Here is a 20,028-nt window from a genome sequence, read left to right on the forward strand (position 1 = left end):
CGGAGCCAAGAGCTTCTTGTAAGAAAAGAAGACCACCCTGGAAGGAGGACTTCGGGAGCGGCAGCTTTCACTCTCTTTGCTTCCTCGGCGACACTTTTTAGACCTTTCAGGAAAGAGAAAATGCTGGGGCAGTCATTCCAGGGAATGTGAAAAGATGGATGGGGCAGTGGTCCATCCCTGCGGTTCTCCTGTGCAATTACTCTCCCTCCTGCAAACAGCTTGAAAATGTAGCTCCTGCATAACAGTTGGAGATAAGCTGCTTCTGTCTAATTTGTTCCTAATGCTTTTGCATTTAGTGCAATTCTGCAGTGTATATACAGCCTAACCCTCTCGTGTTTGAGATCCTCTTGAAATCTCTTTTTGTCTCCAGTCAAAGATCAGATTTTGGTGATGTGTGCCTTTGGGTAAGTTATTTAACTCCTCTGTGCTTTCATTTCCTTAATTTGAGCACAAGAATAACATTATAACCGGATCTATCTTATGGGGTGTTGTAAGGAGCAAATGATTTAAAATGTATAAAATACTCCGGACAGTGTCTGGCAGAGAGCAAGTGCTGTATTGGGATTTGCTATTTACCAGAGAGCAGTAGGATTTTCATGAACCTCAGTCCAACTCCCAAGTTTAAGTTAGAATTGGTCGGCTTACTTGGAAAACAGTCTAGTATTTGGAAATCAAAAAGTTCTACGGTGATATGTCTACCAGACAGCTAGAATCCTCCAATAGTGGTCAGAGCCCAGAAACAGGAGATGGGAAGAAGAGCCCTTCTCTCCTGCCCTTTTCCCCAGGACCAGTTTTGTTTCATCCCAGGCTTGAGGCATTTTGGATGAAGGGGTCCTGCCTTCAGACACAAGCTCTTCTGGCCCTTCCTCGGAGCAGACGTCCTCATGTAGGGCTTAGGCCTGAGGCTGGAGACCAAGAGCTCCTTGTGGCCTCAGATGAAGTGCCCTTGTGGCCATTCCTGTCAAGGTCATCCATCTGCAACTGCACTGTGCCCTGGTGCAGATTTTCATTTTTATTTTTATTTTCTTACAGACCAGGGTCTCACTCTGTTGCCCACACTGGAGTGTAGTAGTGCAATCCTAGCACACTGCAGCCTCAAACTCCTGGGCTCAAGTGATCCTCTTGCCTCAGCTTCCTGAGTAGCTGAGACTACAGGCACATGCCACCACATCTGGCTAATAATTTAAAATTTTTATTGTAGAGATGGGGGTCTCACTATGTTGTCCAAACTGGTCTAAAAGTCTGGGGCTTAAGCAATCCTCCTGCCTTTCTTCCCAAGGTGCTAGGATTACAGGCGTGAGCTACCGTGCCCAGACTGGTGCAGATCTTAATGCACATTTTTCTACACAAATGTTCCCCAAAGCCCAAATTTGGTGCCAGGTTTTATATGCAGGTTGCCATAATTTGTATTATGACCACAATTCTATGAAGATTTTCTTTGTACTTGTTAATTTAAAAAACAAATAAAAAGGCCGGGTGCTGTGGCTCACGCCTGTAATCCCAGCACTTTGGGAGGCAGAGGTGGGTGGATCACCTGAGGTCAGGAGTTGAGACCAGCCTGGCCAACATGGTGAAACCCCATTTCTACTAAAAATACAAAAATTAGCCAGGTGTTGTGGCAGGTGCCTGTAATCCCAGCTACTTGGGAAGCTGAGGCAGGAGAATCGCTTGAACCTGGGAGATGGAGGTTGCAGTGAGCTGAGATCGCACCATTGCACTCTAGCCTTGGAGACAAGAGTGAAACTCAGTCTCAAAAAAAAAAAAAAAAAAAAAAAAAAAAAAAAAAGTTCAGATGTTACCTAGAGGCCTTAGGGACCTTATGTTGCATCGTGTCCTCTCTGAGAACTCATGGATGCATGGATCATCCATTGCCTTCTCTTGCTTGCTTTTTCATTTCTGGTTTTCTCTCCTCCTCCGTAGGCACCAATCTCCTCCAAGGTTCTTTCTCTCTCCACCTTTGCCTTTTCAGTCTAGTCCCTGCTGCCTTATTTGTCTCTAAGAGGTGCACTGAGACTGCAACCAGAAGCATACAGGAACACGTGACTGTGGGCAGCATGAGGAGAGGTCCTAAGTGTGTGCCAGGGCCTGGAGACAGATGGTTCCTGACTTGCGATGCTTCAACTTAGGATCTTCTGACTTTACAATGATGCGAAAGCAATACACACCCAAGCATGCTCCTCTACTCATGATGTGGCTACATCTGGATAAATCCATCATAAATTGAAAATATCAAGTGGAAAGTGCACTTTGGACTTAGAATGTTTTCAGGTTACGATGGGTTTATCGGGATGTAACCCCATTGTTAAGGGGCACCTGTGGAAGTCACCCTCATGAACCCTCCTACCAACCTGGGGAAATTTCACTGATTCATTTTATTTGTTCTGAGTTTATTTATTTATTTTAAATTTTATTTATTACTTTTATATTTACTTATTTGCTTATTTACTTGTTTATGTACTCATTATTTACTTGTTTACTTTTCTTTTGAGACAGAATCTTACTCTGTCACCTAGGCCGGAGTGCAATGATGTGATCTCGGCTCACTGCAACCTCCACCTCCTGGGTTCAAGCAATTCTTCTGCCTCAGCCTCCTGAGTAGCTGGGATTACAGGCACGCACTACCATGCCCAGCTAATTTTTGTATTTTTTTAGTAGAGATGGGGTTTCACCATGTTGGCCAGGCTGGTCTCAAACTCCTGACCTCAGGTGATCTCCCTGCCCCAGTCTCCCAAACTGGCTGGGATTACAGGCATGAGCCACTGCACCCAGCCCTACTTATTTGTTTACTTATTTACATGTTTATTTATTGTTGGTTGATTGACAGGTGTCTTGCTATGTTGCTCAGGCTGGTCTTGAACTCCTGGCCTCAAGCAGTCCTCCTGCCTCAGCCTCTCAAATAGCTGGGATTACAGGTGTGAGGCACCATGCCCGGCAAGGAAATAGATATTATTGTCCACATTGTTGTAGATGAGAAAATAAGGCTCAAAGAGGTTAAGCATCTAGGAAAGCCAGGAGCAAATCCATTGAAATTGCCTGCTGAAGCTATTACACTTCTCACCAGCTCAAGCTTCCTTCTCCTTTTTAGCAGGGTATTTTTCTTGGCTGTGTATCTCGAAGCCTTTGTTTTACTTACAGATATTTTCCCTCTTCTTATGTTTAGCATTCTTATTAGTTCTGTGGTCAATTTTTTCTTCCTGGCTTGTTATTTTTGCTGCTTTTAAAATAAAAGCTTTGACAGAGAATTCACATACCATAAAATTTGGCCTTTTAAAATGTACAATAGGTTGTAAAAGGGTAGTAGGTTTTAGTATATTCACAAAATTATGAACTGTCACACTATTCAAGAACATTTCTGCTCCCCGCAAAGGAAACCCTGTACCCATTAGCAGTCTCTCCCTTTTCACCACAGTCCCTGGCAACCAGTAATCTATTCTGTCTCTACAGATTTTTGTTTCTATGGATTTGCTTATTCTGGAAATTTCATATAAGTGGCTTCTTTAGTTTAGCGTAGTATCTTTAAGGTTCATCCATGTTGTAGCATGTAGCAATACTTCACTCCTTTTCATGGCTGTATAATAGTCCATTATAATAATATATCACATTTTATTTGTTTGTCAGTTGATGAAAATCTGAGTGGTTTCTGATTTGGGGCTATTATGAATAATGCTACTGTGAATATTGATGTTTCTGGGGAGGCCTCAGGGAACTTACAATCATGGCAGAAGGCAAAGGGGAACCTAGCATTTCACATGGCCAAAGCAGGAAGCAGGTTGGGGGAGTGCCATATACTTTGAAACAACCAGAGCTCATGAGAACTATCGTGATGACAGCACCAAGGGGGATGTTGTTAAACTGTAAGAAATTGCTCCCATGATTCAACCATCTCCCACCAGGCCCCACCTCCAGCATTGGGGATTACATTTCAACATGAAATTTGGGTGGGGACACCAGTTCAAACCCTATCCCCACTCAAGCATACTCTTATTTTCAGCTATTACAATCTGTTTATTCTTTTTTAAAAAACCTGATATTTTGCCAGTTTTCAAAAATGCATTGACCTGTGAATTGGAATTGCATTAAGTCTATGTAAAATTAGTTGGGGGATGATTGACATTTTTAATAATATTCAGTCTCTTCACCAGGAATGCTGAAGCCATCTTTTATTTCTCTTAGTAAAGTTTTATAATTTTCTTTATAAGGCTCCTATGCATTTCTTTCCAATGTTAGTGTTAGATATTTTATTGGCTATGTAGGTGACATTTTCTTCCCATTTTCTGTTAATAAATCAATAGACAATTTTAAAAATGTGTTTGTCTTATATTCAGCTACTTTGCTGAGCTTTCTCATTAATTCTAGGGACTTTTGCATGATTTCCATTAAATTTTCTAAGCACATCATTCTTTAATCTTCAATCCTCCATTTTTTCTTTCTTTTTTTTTTTTTTTTCTTTTTGAGACAGAGTCTTGCTCTGTTGCCCATGCTGGAGTGCAGTGGCACAATCATGGCTCAGTACATCCTCAAACCTCTGGGCTCAAGCAATCCCAATCCTCTTAATTTTTAAAAGCTTCAAGTGACACAGCAGTCAATGTTCCCTCTTATATGAATCCACTTTGCTGTCCCTTGATGTTGTCTGTCATGTCTCTTACTTCTACTTCTCCTTGTTCTTCCCAAGCCCTAAGACTCTCCTCCAGTCATAGACCTTTCCCTATTTAGCCCATTCCTTCTTCCTTACTTTTCAGTCCACCTTGACAACTTCGTTGCCTTCTAGCCCCTGTTACCACCACATCTTCTGGAATCATATTTGTATTCATTTAGAATGTTAGGGGAGAGAGAGAAGAAAACGAAAAAAGTTCAACTCAAACTGGCTTAAGTATTAGAGTATTAGACTGCACTTCTAAAAACTTGGCTGGATCACGGGGTTCAATACTGACATCAACACTTGGTCCTGAGCTCTCTCTCACCTCTATTCTTCCTCTGGTGGTTATTCTCAGGCAGATTGTCTCCTTAAGATGGTCTCCATATACTACAGGCTAACTACCAACAGTTTAGCAATTTCAGTAGAAAAAATAAGGACTTTTGTCTCCCAGAAATTAAAATAAAAAATCCAAAATGAACTGTCGTCAGAGTGCCTTGGGGCACTAGTTAATTAGTTAATTCCTGAACAATCCACTCTGGTTAAGAGGTGATGCAGAACTCTGATTGGCCAGGCCTGGGTCACATGCCCATTCCCCCATCAATTACTATGGTCAGATATGGTGCATAACTCTGATTGGCCAAGCCTGGGTCACATGCCCATTCCTGAACCAATTGTCACCATTGTCATAGGTGATAGAAGGCTCTGAGTAATGGTACTTTTTTTTTTTTTTTTTTTTTTGAGAGGAGTCTCGCTCTGTCGCCCAGGCTGGAGTGCAGTGGCATGATCTCGGCTCACTGCAAGCTCTGCCTCCCAGGTTCACGCCATTCTCCTGCCTCAGCCTCCCAAGTAGCTGGGACGACAGGTGCCCGCCACCATGACAGGTGCCCGCCACCACGCCTGGCTAATTTTTTTGTATTTTTAGTAGAGACGGGGTTTCACCGTGTTAGCCAGGATGGTCTTGATCTCCTGACCTCATAATCCGCCCACCTCGGCCTCCCAAAGTGCTGGGAATACAGACGTGAGCCACAGTGCCCGGCCGGATCATGCTACTTCTTTGAAGCATGGAGTTGTCTAACATGGACCAAACATGGAGTTGGAGGCCTAGAGTCAAGGCAAAGGAAAACACACTTATTAGAAGGAGGGAGGCTGATGGGCAGACAAAAACAAGAACCTACTACCCCATCCCAAAACTAAGACACTTCTAGAACCTCTTTTCTACCTTTCAGCTGGAACACAGTCATTTGAGGGAAGGAAGGAAGCACAGAGATAAATGACAATGACTATGATACGTTGTAACTTTTCATGTCCATTTTTGCTTCTAGGGGTTAAGAAACCTGAAAGCATTTTCTCCTGTGATTTCCAGAGAGCAGGGTTTTTTTCCCCTATTTACTCTCAAAGAATTGAGACAATTGAAAAATACTAGCTTTATATATTCTTATAATTCAAATATGAGGAAGACCATAACTGTATTAATAGCATGCCCACTCCTGGGGAACCATGCAGAGAAGTATCAGTGATAAATGTGAATCCCACCTCGATAGGGTGTGTTAGTCTGTTCTCATGCTGCTAATAAAGACATAATGCAAGGCTGGGTAATTTATAAAGAAAAGAGGTTTAATTGACTCACAGTTCCACATGGCTGGGGAGGCCTCACAATAGTGGTAGAAACCAAAGGGGAAACAAAACACGTCTTACATGGCAGCAGGCAAGAGAGCATGTGCAGGGCAACTCCCCTTTATAAAACCATCAGGTCTCATGAGACTTATTCACTATCACGAGAATGCATGGGAAAGACCTACCCCCATGATTCAGTTACCTCCCACAGGGTCCCTCCCATGACACGGGGGAATTATGGGAGCTACAATTCAAGATGAGATTTGGGTAGGGACACAGCCGAACCATATCATAGGGGTTTGACTTCTTCTGGAACCCTGCTTTTGGGAGGAGTGAAACCTGTTATGTACTCATTTGTGATCACAGAAGCCTTAATCTGAGAGCAGTACAATATGCACAGACCTAGCTGATCAAACCATGAATTTTCCAACTCAGTAGACAGTTAGGATGTTTGGCAATGATTTTGAGATCTTTGCGAATGTATATGTGGATCTCTACATAGGTACAAAAAGCTCCCCAGACTTCAGCAAGGGTTTAATTTAGAGGTTGCCCATATCAGAAACTGGAAAGCTAAGAAAAAAAGGGAAATGCCTCCCAAATGCTTAAACTCATTTATTTGATGGATTTTTTTGTTTGTTTTTGAGACAGGGTCTTGTTCTGCTGCCCAGGCTGGAGTACAGTGGCGCCATTATGGCTCACTGCAGCCTTTAACTCCTGAGCTCAAGCAATCCTCCTGCTTTGGCCTCCCAAACTGTTGGAATATAAGTATGAGCCACTGCACTCAGCCCTTAAAACCATTTAAAATACCAACCCCTCATCAAACGAGATACTTTCAAGCATTGTACTTTAACAACCTAGAAAAAAGAAGCTATAGGCTCAGTATTTCTCTTTCAACTAAAGCTGTATAGCTTTAACAGATGGCAATTCATAGCACAAAAACAGACGTCTGAGGGCTGGCTTCTGACCACCCCTGTCTCTCCAAGGCCACATTTCCAGTCTGAGCTCTCTTGGGTGTCTTGATCACATCTAAAGTTAATTTTCTGGCTGGGCATGGTGGCTCACACCTGTAATCCCAGCACTTTGGAAGGCCGAGACGAGCAGATCACTTGAGGTCAGGAGTTTGAGAGCAGCCTGACCAACATGGTTAAACCCCGTCTCTACTAAAAGTACAAAAATTAGCTGGTGTGATGGCACGTGCCTGTAATCCCAGCTACTCAGGAGGCTAAGGCAGGAGAATCACCTGAATTGGAGGTGGAGGTTGCAGTGAGCTGAGTTGTGCCACTGCACTCCAGCCTGGGTGACAGAACAAGACTTCATCTCAAAAAGATTTCTTTTTCCTTGCTTTCGGCTTCATTTTCTGCTTCAAGTCCATCCCTTCCTTCCCTCTCTCCTTTCTTCATCTCCCCTCCCTTCAATCTTCCTCGTCCTTCCTTCCTTCCCTTTTTCTTACTTCAAAGATTTGGATTATAAGTGGCTGATGGGGCTTAGTGCCCTGGAGGCAGGGCGCTTTATGGCATATAGAGGGGCTTGGAGGGCGGTTCTGTCTGAGCTTCACGGTTGCCAAGAGCCACATGATTAGATTTTGGATATCATCTCCAAGTAAGGACGTGTGTGTGTGTGTGTGTATATATATATAAAATTATAATATATATTTATATATATAAAAAATAATTATAATATATATATTTTATATATATATATATATATATATAATCACAAAGAAACACCAACGAGACTGAAAGAAGGTAACCATGGTTCAACTTACAACATTTCAACCCGTAGTGCAGTGGTCCCCAAGCTTTTTGCCACCAAGGACTGGTTTTGTGGAAGACCATTTTTCAACAGACCAGGGCAGGGAGGGGTGGGGGTGGTTTTGGGATGAAACTGTTTCACCTCAGATCATCAGGCATTAGATTCTCATAAGGAGTGTGCAACCTAGATCCCTTGCATGCGCAGTTCACAATAGGGCTCACGCTCCTGTGAGAATCTGCTGCCGCTGATCTGACAGGAGGTGGAGCTCGAGGGTAATGCTTGCTTACTCACTACTCACCTCCTGCTGGGTGGCCCGATTCCTAACAGGCCACAGAACAATACTGGAGGTTGGGGACCCTTGCTGTAGTGTACCAAGAATTTATTATTAGATTATGAATCCTGGAATTATCTTGAAGAGCACAGTTACATTACTTTGTGTTTGGTTTTGTGTTTAAAGTTATAACTTATTAAACATAAACAATTATTCTAACAAAACCCTAATAATCAACTGAGATCTTTGTGACTGCATACGTGGCTCTCTACGTAGATGTAGAAAGCTCCCCAGTCCTCAGCAAGGGTTCAATCTAGGGCCTGTCTGTATCAGAAACCAGAAATGCTACGAAAAAAAGGGGAACTGTACCCCAAGTGATTGGGGAATGTTAATAAAACACTACTAATTAATAGGGGTTTGTTAGAATAATTGTTTACTTTTAGTAAGTTATAACTAAGTAGGGTATCATTATTCCATTTGACAGATGGGGATACTGAGACACAGAAAGGCAAGGTGACTTGTCCAAGGTCACAGAGCTTGTGGAGCTGGGATTTGAACCCCAGGGAGTCTGGCTTTAGAACTCTCCAACCACCATGTTATGTGGACTGTGACAAAAGAGAAATGACTGTGCTTCTGTTTTTGGCATTGCCTTGTGGTTTGCACTGCCTGAAATGTCAGAAAACTTGAGTGGCCCAGGCCCCCCTCGACCTCTGGAAGGTCCTGAGTAGAAGGTAAAAAAGCAAGTAACTATATTCCTGCTCAGAAGGAGCCTACAATTCAAGTGGAGACAGAATGAAATTCAAATTAAGTAAACTACAATAATTCATAGAATATAAAATGTTGCGGCACAGCATGTCTAATTTGGATACCTTTGGGGACTCTGACCCGCCAGATGAGTTTTGGTTGCAGACACAGCCAAACTATATCAGCTACTGAAACAGAAACTCCAAAAGGCAGAGCCTCAAAGAAGGTAAAACCTATTTCCCTCTCCCATTAGAGGCAGGTAAGTGGTCCAGCGTTGGTAGGTATCTGTTCCGCCACACTATCCAGGATCACAGTTACCTTCCATCTTGTTGTTCTGCTATCTCCTAGGAGTTGTTCTTGTCTGCATAGTCAAAACCAGTTTACCACAAGATACATTAATATAATCCAACCAATAGGAAGGGGAACAGTGAGGGGTAGAAGCCAATTTCCTTTTAAAGAAAGAGATATGGGGCCGGGCATGGTGGCTCATGCTTGTAATCCCAGCACTTTGGGAGGCTGAGGTGGGCGGATCACTTGAGGTCAGGAGTTCAAGATCAACCTGGCCAACATGGTGAAACCCTGTCTCTACTAAAAACACAAAAATTAGCCAGGTATGGTGGCGGCACCTGTAATTCCAGCTGCTCAGGAGGCTGAGGCACAAGAATAGCTTGAAACCCGGGAGGCGGAGGTTGCAGTAAATCGAGATTGTGCCACTACACTCCAGCCTGCGCAACAGAGATACAGAATGTGCACACTTCACTCTGCTCACATCCCATTGGTGAGAACTGGGTCACATGGCCATACCTGACTGCAAAGGAGCTTGGGAAATGTAGTTTGCAGCTGGACAGCCACGTGCCTGGCCAACAGATGTGGAAGGGGGTATATTCCTAGAAAGAAAAGGGGGAACATGCCACATGAAGTCCCAGCTGTTTGCAACATGAAGTTAAGTGAAAAGAGAGATGTATTTTCTACCGGTGAAAGACCTTAGGATCACAGCTGACTACAGCTTACCTGTCTAGCCACTGCTTACTTCTAGGTACCCTGTACTCCACTGTAATCTAAACGTTGGCTGAGTTTTCTGCCAATTTTCTAGTTCCCTTTGCCTCAAATCATTTCCTACCCCATCCTTCAGGGACCATCTCAAATATCCCCTCCTGCATGAAGGCTTCAGACGGTTCTTGACCCTGGCAGCCATTTTGCTCATCTCTTTCCCTTGCCCTGGTATGTTTGTGACGTGTATTCTTGCCTCACCCAATCATATTGCATTTTTACGCTCTTCAGTCATGTTTCTATATTTCCTGCCTCCTGTAGGGTAGTTGCTTAATAAATGGGAGTAGCTGATTTTGTCCCCACTTCCATTTAAATCAGTAGTAGTGTGTTTGTGATGGGCCAGGAATCATGCTACACTCATGGGTTAATTACCTCATTTAATCTAAAGGCAACCCTGCACGGTAGGAAATATCATTTGCTCCCATTTCACAGACATAGAAACTGAGGCTTAGCAGGATTCAAACACTTTCCAAAAACCACTCAGTGAGGAAGTTGTGGAGAGAGACCTCACACCCAGCTTGTTGGATTCCAGAATTCTTAGGCCTCTGACCCTAGAGCCTGCCCTTATTTCTTGAAGTGAATTGATAAAGTCTTGTCCTTTTGCAGGGAGGCAATAGGGTTCCTGTTACGATGCTCAAGCTTACAGGAGGCTTTCAAAATCTTTTATATTTTTCCATAAGAGAATAGTTTTTTCATAACACCGTATTGCTTCATATGCAAATTTTCAGAAGGAAAGAAGTGCTTCTCATTAATAAATTAACATTTCCGGCCAGATGCAGTGGCTCATGCCTGTAATCCCAGCACTTTGGGAGGCCAAGGTGGGTGGATCACTTGAGATCAGGAGTTGGAGACCAGCCTGGCCAACATGGTGAAACCCTGTCTCTACTAAAATTACAAAAATTAGCCAGAAGTAGTGGCAGGCACCTGTAATCCCAACTACGCAGGAGACTGAGGCAGGAGAATTGCTTGAATGTGGAAGGCAGAGGTTGCAGTGAACCAAGATAGCACCATTGCACTGCACTGCAGCCTGGGCAACAGAGTGAGCCTACTCCTCAAAAAAATAAAAATAAGTTAACATTTCCACTTTTAAGCTATTGTTATGCTTAAAAGACTACAGAGAATGTTTGGAGTGGCAAAGGCCTTGATGAACAAAATTCTAACCTAGAAACTATTAAGAAAAAACCTCTGACAAAATTTACGTACAAATTGAAAACAAATTTTGAAAAATCCTAAATAATGTCAAAGGGCAAGAAACAAACTGGGATAATTATTTGTAGCACATGACAAACAACTAATTGCCTTAAGATGTAAAGAGCTCTTGGAAATAAATTAGAAAGGACCAACAATCCAAAAAAGTTGGGAAGAAGAGAGAAGACAAAAGCAGGGAGAGGAAGGCTTAAAGGTAAACTCAGATGGCTTTGAAGCATAAGAAAAGAGGATCAGCCTTCCTTACAATTATGAAAATCCTGAAATAGGCAACAATCAAGACTTAATAATACAAAATGATAGCCAGAGTATAGAAGAGAAGTATCTTTGTGCACTGCTGGGAATGTCAATTCGTTCATCTTGGATATAAGGCATTATGACAGTGTTTAGCAAAATAATTAACATCATGTAAACCTTGACTCAGTAATTCAATTTATAGGAACTCCACATCCTACAGTTTTCCATATATGCATGTCTTAGAGTCAGATTACAGCATTCTTTATAGTATTAATAGCATAACTTGAAACAATTTAAACACTAACCTCTAGGACCTAGTTCAATCTTCTATGGAGAATCCACACAATATCCATTTAAAAGTATATTAGGCAATACGGTGGCATACCTACAATATCACACATCTGCAAGAGTTCATTTTTATTTATTTATTTATTTTAGATGGAATCTTGCTCTGTCACCCAGGCTGGAGTGCAGTGGCACGATTCTCGGCTCACTGCAACCTCCGCCTCCCAGGTTTAAGCAATTCTCCTGCGTCAGCCTCCCGAATAGCTGGGATTACAGGCACCCGCCACCATGCCCAGCTAATTTTTGTATTTTTAGTAGAGATGGCGTTTCACCATGTTGTCCAGGCTGGTCTCAAACTCCTGACCTCAGGCAATCCACCCACCTCGGCCTCCCAAAGTGCTGAGATTACAGGTATGAGCCACCGTGCCCGGCAGGAGGTCATTTTTAACACGCCCCTGTTCTCTACAACAAAATTATTTTCAGTAATGGTCATGAAATGGCACAAGTAATACTAATAGCCAGAGAAGAAGTAGAAACAGTGAGATGTTTCATTGAACTTCGGATATATAAAATTATGCAGTAAAAGAAACAAATTCAAAATTAAATATTGCAGTATAAAATGGGAGTAGTAGTAATGGATTAGTCTTTTTTAATTACATTCATGTTTTTTTTGACAAACGATTAAAAAGTTATATCTACATATTTGTCATTAGTTTCTGTTTTCAACTCTGGCAAGTCTGTCAATGATTTTATCAATATCGATCCTTTTTGCATATGCATGTTCAATAGACAGAAAGCAACAGATGTATAAATAGTTGGGGAAAGTCTTAAGGATAAGTTTGGTAGAGATTCATAAAAATTCCTTTTCATCACCAGGCTTGGTGGCTCATGCCTATAGTCCCAGCACTTTTGAGAGGCTGAGGCGGGCGGATCACTTGAGGTCAGGAGTTAAGAGACCCTCCTGGTCAACATGGCGAAACGCCATCTCAACAAAAATATAAAAATTAGCCATGCATGTTGGTGGGCACCTGTAATCCCAGCTACTCAGGAGGCTGAGGCAGGAGAATTGCTTGAATTCGGGAGGTGGAGGTTGCAGTGAGCTGAGATTGTGCCACTTGAACTCTAGCCTGGGTGACAAAGCAAGACTTCGTCTTAAAAAAAAAAAAATTATTTTCACAGCACATTCCAGAAATGGTAATATTGTCTATATCTTTGTTTCTTCAGATTAATTCTTGCAGTTTTCACATGCCTCTATTGTTGAAAATTTTCCACTAAGACGTCTTCACTACAGAATTCATCTTACATTTCTATTATATTTGCTAAGAATTTCTGCAAAAAATCAGATAAAATGGCTGAATGATAGCAATTGTGGAAATAAATGAAGACCAACAAAATGAGAATAAGCAAATATTCAGAGATTGCTATAGCAAGGGAGTCAGCTACCATCACATGCCTTTGTGGCAGAGACTCAATGGCAGGCAGAAGAGTAGGAAAGTTTCATACTGGGGAAAAGAAGGACAGCTTCAGGTGTGCCCCAGTTGGAGGCTGTTTGCAGGGAGGAAGCTGTAGGTGGGCTAGCCAGAAGCAGGGCATCCTCTGTGATTGGTTAGGGGTGCATATTTGGGCTACTCTAATTCGTTCTAAATAGAAAGCAGGGATAAAAACTAGGGAAGTTGTTGGTGATGAATCAAGTACTGGCTACCTTGGGCTGATTGTTCTAAGGCTTATTGTTTGACTCCCTGGGTTGTTACTAGAGTTAGTGGTCTGATTTCTTACAAGTGTGATGTGTTGTCTGCTGGCTTCTTGGTCTGGTTACTAGCTTTCTGGGTAGGTCGCTGCAGGCTGTGGGTGAGATTTCTGGTTTTATATATGGCCTGGTCATTGATCATCTGTATATTCAGTCTTCCATGGAGTTGATACTATTTTGTCCTTTGTTTCAGAACATGTTTCAGAAACGATCAAAGCATTTAAATACTTATTTGATTTAGTTCAGTAAAATCAGTATATTTTGTTGTTTTTCTGTCACTGTTCTTTGAAATTTGAATCTTTTTTTTTTTTTTTTTTTTTTTTGAGACAGAGTCCGTCTGGGTGACTCTGTCACCCAGGCTGGAGTACAGTGGCACAATCTTGGCTCACTGCAACCTCAAACTCCTGGGTTCAAGCAGTTCTCCCGCCTCAGCCTCCCGAGTAGCTGGGACTACAGGCATGTGCCACTGCGCTCGGCTAATTTTTGTACTTTAGTAGAGACAGGTTTCACCATGTTGTTCAGGCTGGTCTCGAACTCCTGACCTCAAGTGATCTGCCCACCTTGGCCTCCCAAAATGTTGGGATTACAGGTGTGAGCCACTGCATCCAGCCTGATTTTTTAAAAATGTATATATTCATTTCCTTTTATTTTTCTGTTGCATGGTTTATGGTTTTCTCTGCAATTTCTCTGCAGCCTTGATCTGTGTTCAAGTGATCCTCCCACCTCAGCCTCCCAAGTAGCTGGAGCTACAGGTGCACACCAACCTGCCTGGCTAATTTTTAAATTTTTTGTAGAGACAGGTCCTCTCTATATTGCCCAGGCTGGTCTCGAACTCCTGGCTTCAAGTGATCCTCCCACCTTGGCCTCTGAAAGTGCTGAGATTATAGGTGTGAGCCACTGCACCTGGCCCAGAGACCATTTCAAAGCTTGGTGGTCAGGCTGATTCTGCCTCTTCCCAAATATTTTTATGACTGATTAACCTCATTTAAAACATCATATAAGGGCCAGGCACGATGGCTCACACTTGTCATCCCAGCACTTTGGGAGGCCAAGGTGAGGAGGATCGCTTGAAGCTAGGAGTTCAAGACCAGTCTGAGCAAAAAGCAAGATCCCATCTCTCTCTCAAAAAAAAAAAAAAAAAAAAAAAAATCACATAGGCAAAAATTAACTCTGAAAAAGAAAAAATTGCATCTAGCTATCATGCTTTATTTCTAGTCTGGTGTTGGTATATAAAGTCAAAAATATACAGCATCACAGGGACTAGAAACACAAATAGTGCCTGAAGTAAGCTCAAACAATGTGAATTCGATAAGATCTTGCTCAGAAAATGAACACACATAGGTAAGTTTGTATGTGCCAGGGGATGTTAGCATAACTAGAAATTCTCCAGATAAACTTCTGTGTAGAATGCAATGCTTTTTAGGGGAAAATCAACAAAATGAAATCATGTGAAGTTTATATGTCCATTATTATAACTCAATAGAAACCACAGCAATCACTTAAAACTTGGATCAACAAAAATATTCTTTTTAGGGAGGAATATTTTTATTACTGACATTGCTTAGAATTGCTAGTGCCTGGTGAAAATAAAAAGCAGGCTGACTTAATTGTTTTATTATTATTTGTAAATTTTCTACAGATTCCTAGGTACTCCTGTTATCCCAAACCCCTAACCCATATGCCACTGGAGATATTTTAACAGAATCAAATGATCACAATGAGAGAGTAAGGAAAAAAAAATCAAAAGCAAGGACTAGAGTGTGTATATATTATATGCTCCCACTTGCATGTGTTTTAAACAATAAATGTACTTATATATGTGTACACATATTGATGAATGGAATGACTGAAAGAACATAGAAGACATTATTGAAGTGGTCACTTTTCAAGGGGAAGTCTGGGAAACTGAGGAGTGGGATGGGAGCTAGTCTCTAGCTGACTCTCTTGGGATTTCTGTTCATTGAGCAATGTACAAGGCATTGCACTAGGTGTATTACATAAGCTATTTCTTTAGTTTTTACCTAATGCCCTTTTTCTTTTCCATGATCCCATACAAGGTACATTCCATTTAGTCATAGTGTCTCCTTTGGCTTCTCTTGGCTGTGACAGTTTCTCAGACTTTCCTTGTTATGGATGACCTTGACAATTTTGAGGAGTGCAAGGCAGGCATTTTGTAGGTTGCCCCAATATTTAAATTTGTCTGATGTTCTTCTCATCATTATATTGGTGTTATGGGTTATTTGGAAGACCACAGAGGCAGGGTGTTATTTTCATCACATCACATTAAGGGCACATACTATCAACATGATATATGACAGTTGATGTTGACCTGACCTCATTTTAAACTCAAAAATATTTTATGACACCAAGAAAACTGTTACAGCTAATAAATGAGTTCAGCAAGGTTGCAGGATACAAGATCAATACACAAAAGTCAATTACACAAAAGTCAATTATATTTTTGTGTGCTGGCAATGAACAATCTGAAAATGAAATTAAAAAAATAACTCTACTTACAAAAGCATCAAGAAGAATAAAATGCTTAGGAATAAAGTTAGCAAAAGAAGTGTAGGACTTGAACACTGAAAACTATAAAGTGTCATTGAAAGAAATTGAAGAAGACCTAAACAATGGAAAGATATCCTATGCTCACAGATTGGAGGACTTAATATCATCAAGATGTCAACACTCCCCAATTTGACCTACACATTCAATACCATCCCTATCAAAATTCTATCTGATTTATTTGCAGAAATTGATAGGCTGACCCTAAAGTTCATGGAAGTGCAAGGAACCCAGAATAGCAAAAATCATCTTAAAAAAGGGAAATGAAATTGGATGTTTTACATTTCCTGATTTTAAAACTAACTACAAAGCTACAGTTATCAAAACTGTGTGGTACAGGCATAAGGACAGACATATAGATCAATGGAATAGAATTAAAAGTTCAGGTGTAAACTACTATGTTTATGGTCAACTGATTTTCAACAAGGGAGCCAAGATGATTCAATGGGGGAAAGAATAATTTTTCAACAAATGATGCTGAAACAACATGCCACATGCAACATAATAAAGTTAGACCTCACCTTCACATAATATACAAAAATTTACTCAAAATGGATTAACTATAAAACTATTAGAAGAAAACACAGGTATACATCTTTGTGACCTTGGATTATGCAGTGGTTTCTTAGATATTATACTTAAAACACAAGAAACCAAAGGGGAAAAAATAGATAAATTAGGCTTCATCAAAATGTAAGTCTCTTGTGTTTCAAAGAATACTATCAAGAAAGTGAAAAGACAACCTACAGAATGAGAGAAAATATTTGCAAATCATATACAGTGTCAGATAAAGGTCTAGTATCCAGAATATATAAGGAGTTTCTACAACTCAACAACAAAAAGACAAATAACCCATCTTGAAAATGGGCAAAGGATTTGCATAGACAGTTCTCCAAATGGCAAATACACATGAAAGGATGCTTAGCATCGTTAGTCATCAGTGAAATGTAAATCAAAACCACAATGAGATACCACTGCACATCAATTAGCTTGGCTAGAATAAAAAAGGTGAACAACAATAACACGTGTTGGCAAGAATTCGGAGAAACTGGAAACCTCATACATTGTTGGCAGGAATGTAAAAGGACATGGCCAGTTTGGAAAACAGTTTGGCAGGTCCTTAAAAAGTTAAACGTAGAATTAACACGTAACCCAGCAATTCCACTCCTAGATATATACCCAAGAGAAATGAAAACAAGTCCACACAAAAATTTGCACGTGAATGTTCATAGCGGCATTATTTGCAATAACCAAAAAGTGGAAAAATCCCAAATGTCCATCAACTGATGAATAAGCAATGTGGTATATCCATACCAGAGACATTATGTGGCAATAAAAATGAAGTGTACTTGTTCACGCTACAACATGGATGAACCTTGAAGACACAATGCTAAGTGAAAGAAGCCAGTCACAAAAGGTCACATATTGTTTGACTGTGTTCATATGAAACATCCATGATAGGCAAATCTATAGAGACAGCAGATTAGTGGTTTCCAGGTGCTAGGGTGGGGAAAAGGGAGATAATAGATAATGGATATAGGGTTTCTTTTGAGGGTCATGAAAATGTTCTCGAATTAGATAGTGATGATGATTGTACAACATCGTGAATCTACAATAGTCCCTCCATATTTATGGGTTCCACTTTTCCACTTCCGTGAATTCAACCAACCTTGGATCAAAAGTATTCGGGGAAAAATTTTCATCTGCATGAAGATATACAGACTTTTTTTTGTCATTGTTGCCTAGACGATATAGTATAACAACTATTTACATAGCATTTACATTCTATTAGGTATTATAAGTTACCTAACAATGATTTAAAGTATACAGGAGGATGTGTATAGGTTATATGCAAATACTATGCCATTTTATATCAGGTACTTGAGTATCCATGGATTTTCAAAGGTCCTGGAACCAATCACCTATGGATACTGAGGTACAACTGTACTTAAAAAATGAATTGTATACTTTAAATAGGGGAATGTTATGTTATATGTGATTTATATTTTAATTAAAAATATATTTCAGACATGCAAAAATGTATAAAGAATCATATAGGCCAGGCACAATGGCCCACACCTGTAATTCCAGCACTTTGGGAGGCTGAGGCAAGTGGATCACTTGAAGTCAGGAGTTCAAGACCAGCCTGGTCAACATGGTGAAACCTTATTTCTACTAAAAATACAAAAATTAGCTGGATGTGGTGACAGGTGCCTTGTAATCCCAGCTACTCAGGAAGCTGAGGCAGGAGAATTACTTGACCCTGGGAGGTGGAGGTTGCAGTGAGCTGAGATCCTGCCACTGTGCTCCAGTCTGGGTGACAGAGCAAGACTCCATCTCAAGAAAAAAAAATAAATTAAATTTAAAAATTGAAATATATGTATATTGTATATTTTAAAAAACATTTTAATATACTATTTCTGGTTGTCCCTTTGTAATCAAATCAAGGATATGTTATATTACTTATTCAATTACAAAAATGGAATTGTTTCTTTTAAAAAAAATCAACTGATCAAAAATTAGAGTGTCCAAAGAATTGTAAGTGTGGCCGGGCGCGGTGGCTCAAGCCTGTAATCCCAGCATTTTGGGAGGCCGAGACGGGCGGATCACGAGGTCAGGAGATCGAAACCATCCCAACATGGGCTAACATGGTGAAACCCCGTCTCCACTAAAAAATACAAAAAACTAGCCGGGCGAGGTGGCGGGCGCCTGTAGTCCCAGCTACTCAGGAGGCTGAGGCAGGAGAATGGCGTGAACCTGGGAGGCGGAGCTTGCAGTGAGCTGAGATCCGGCCACTGCACTCCAGCCTGGGCGACAGAGCAAGACTCCGTCTCAAAAAAAAAAAAAAAAAAAAGGAATTATAAGCGTGTTTCTGCTCTTGTCAAGGCTTGTGTTAGGGGTTCTCCAATAGGATATATATAGAGAGAGAGAGAGATGCATGAAATGGGATTAATAAATCAAATCCTGAGGTCAGTCGCCACCCCACAGTCCTCCATCCAACAGGGGGTGCTGTCTGGATTCGAATGAACCCAGCACTGAATCCACTGTCCATACTCTTAGAGGTGATCACGTTGCAGTAGCAGGCTCAAGTTTGGGGACCGAGGCATACAATGTGGTTGGGTAATGGGTGGGGTTCTCTGAAAGAACAAGAATACAACTTTATAAATATACCATGAGGTCCAGACCAGGAAGGGGTGAACTCTGAGCTTCACGGTAAACCCATCTGTAACTTAACCACCTCCAATATCAGCAACCTTGTGATTTTTAACGAGATGATAGTACCCCTGCCTTACTTTATCATCTGAAAATAATAGTAAAATGAAAGTAAAGTCCAGAGTCTCTGTATTATGAAACCTTGAAGTTACCCAATCAACTTGATTCCCTGAAGATTAAGGATATAAAGTTTTCCAAACAGAGCCAACAAGTGCTTCCAGCAGGAGTTCCCTATAGCTAGATCCTAGGTTAAGGGATTGGGAGAATTTTCTTCTCCCTCCCTCCTTTTTTTCTTATTTTATTTTATTTTATTATTTTATTATTTTATTTATTTATTTATTTTAGCATAGCTCACTGAGGGTCCTGCCATTATTTCAATAGTCAGCGACCGGTCAGGAACATAAGCAACTAATCAAAGATCAGCAGTGTCTGTAACGTAATCTCAAGGGAGGTCGGGTTTCCAGTTCTTATCTCCCTGGAGCAGCCCTGTGTGCCTACAGGTAGATGGCCATAAGATGCAGTCTCTGCCTCCCACTGTAAATTATTAACTCAGCTCCGCCCCACAAGCTAGAATCACCTCATACCTTGTTGCTGGGTGTCATGCATCACAGAATCATAAGTCAGTGGGAAGCAAGTTTTGAATGGGTCAAGAAGAATAGTTGTTAACAACCTGCTCTCCCTCTGTGCGTGATGGAATCCAAGGTAATG

The 20,028-nt window shown here is 41.1% G+C and overlaps 1 protein-coding gene across 1 annotated transcript in view; it reads left to right on the top strand.

Annotated features, from left to right (window-relative positions):
* Positions 1–19,934: 19,934 nt before the first annotated feature.
* MYO1H (myosin IH) overlaps positions 19,935–20,028 on the top strand; it is a 100,246-nt gene continuing 100,152 nt past the window's right edge. The window contains exon 1 of the mRNA XM_050749962.1: positions 19,935–20,022. Within this exon, the coding sequence (XP_050605919.1) occupies positions 20,011–20,022 (12 nt within the window). The 5' untranslated portion in view covers positions 19,935–20,010. The remainder of the gene's footprint in view (positions 20,023–20,028) is intronic.

The sequence above is a fragment of the Macaca thibetana genome, chromosome 11 (genome assembly GCF_024542745.1).
Source record: "Macaca thibetana thibetana isolate TM-01 chromosome 11, ASM2454274v1, whole genome shotgun sequence".
In the NCBI taxonomy this organism is placed as follows: Eukaryota; Metazoa; Chordata; class Mammalia; order Primates; family Cercopithecidae; genus Macaca; species Macaca thibetana.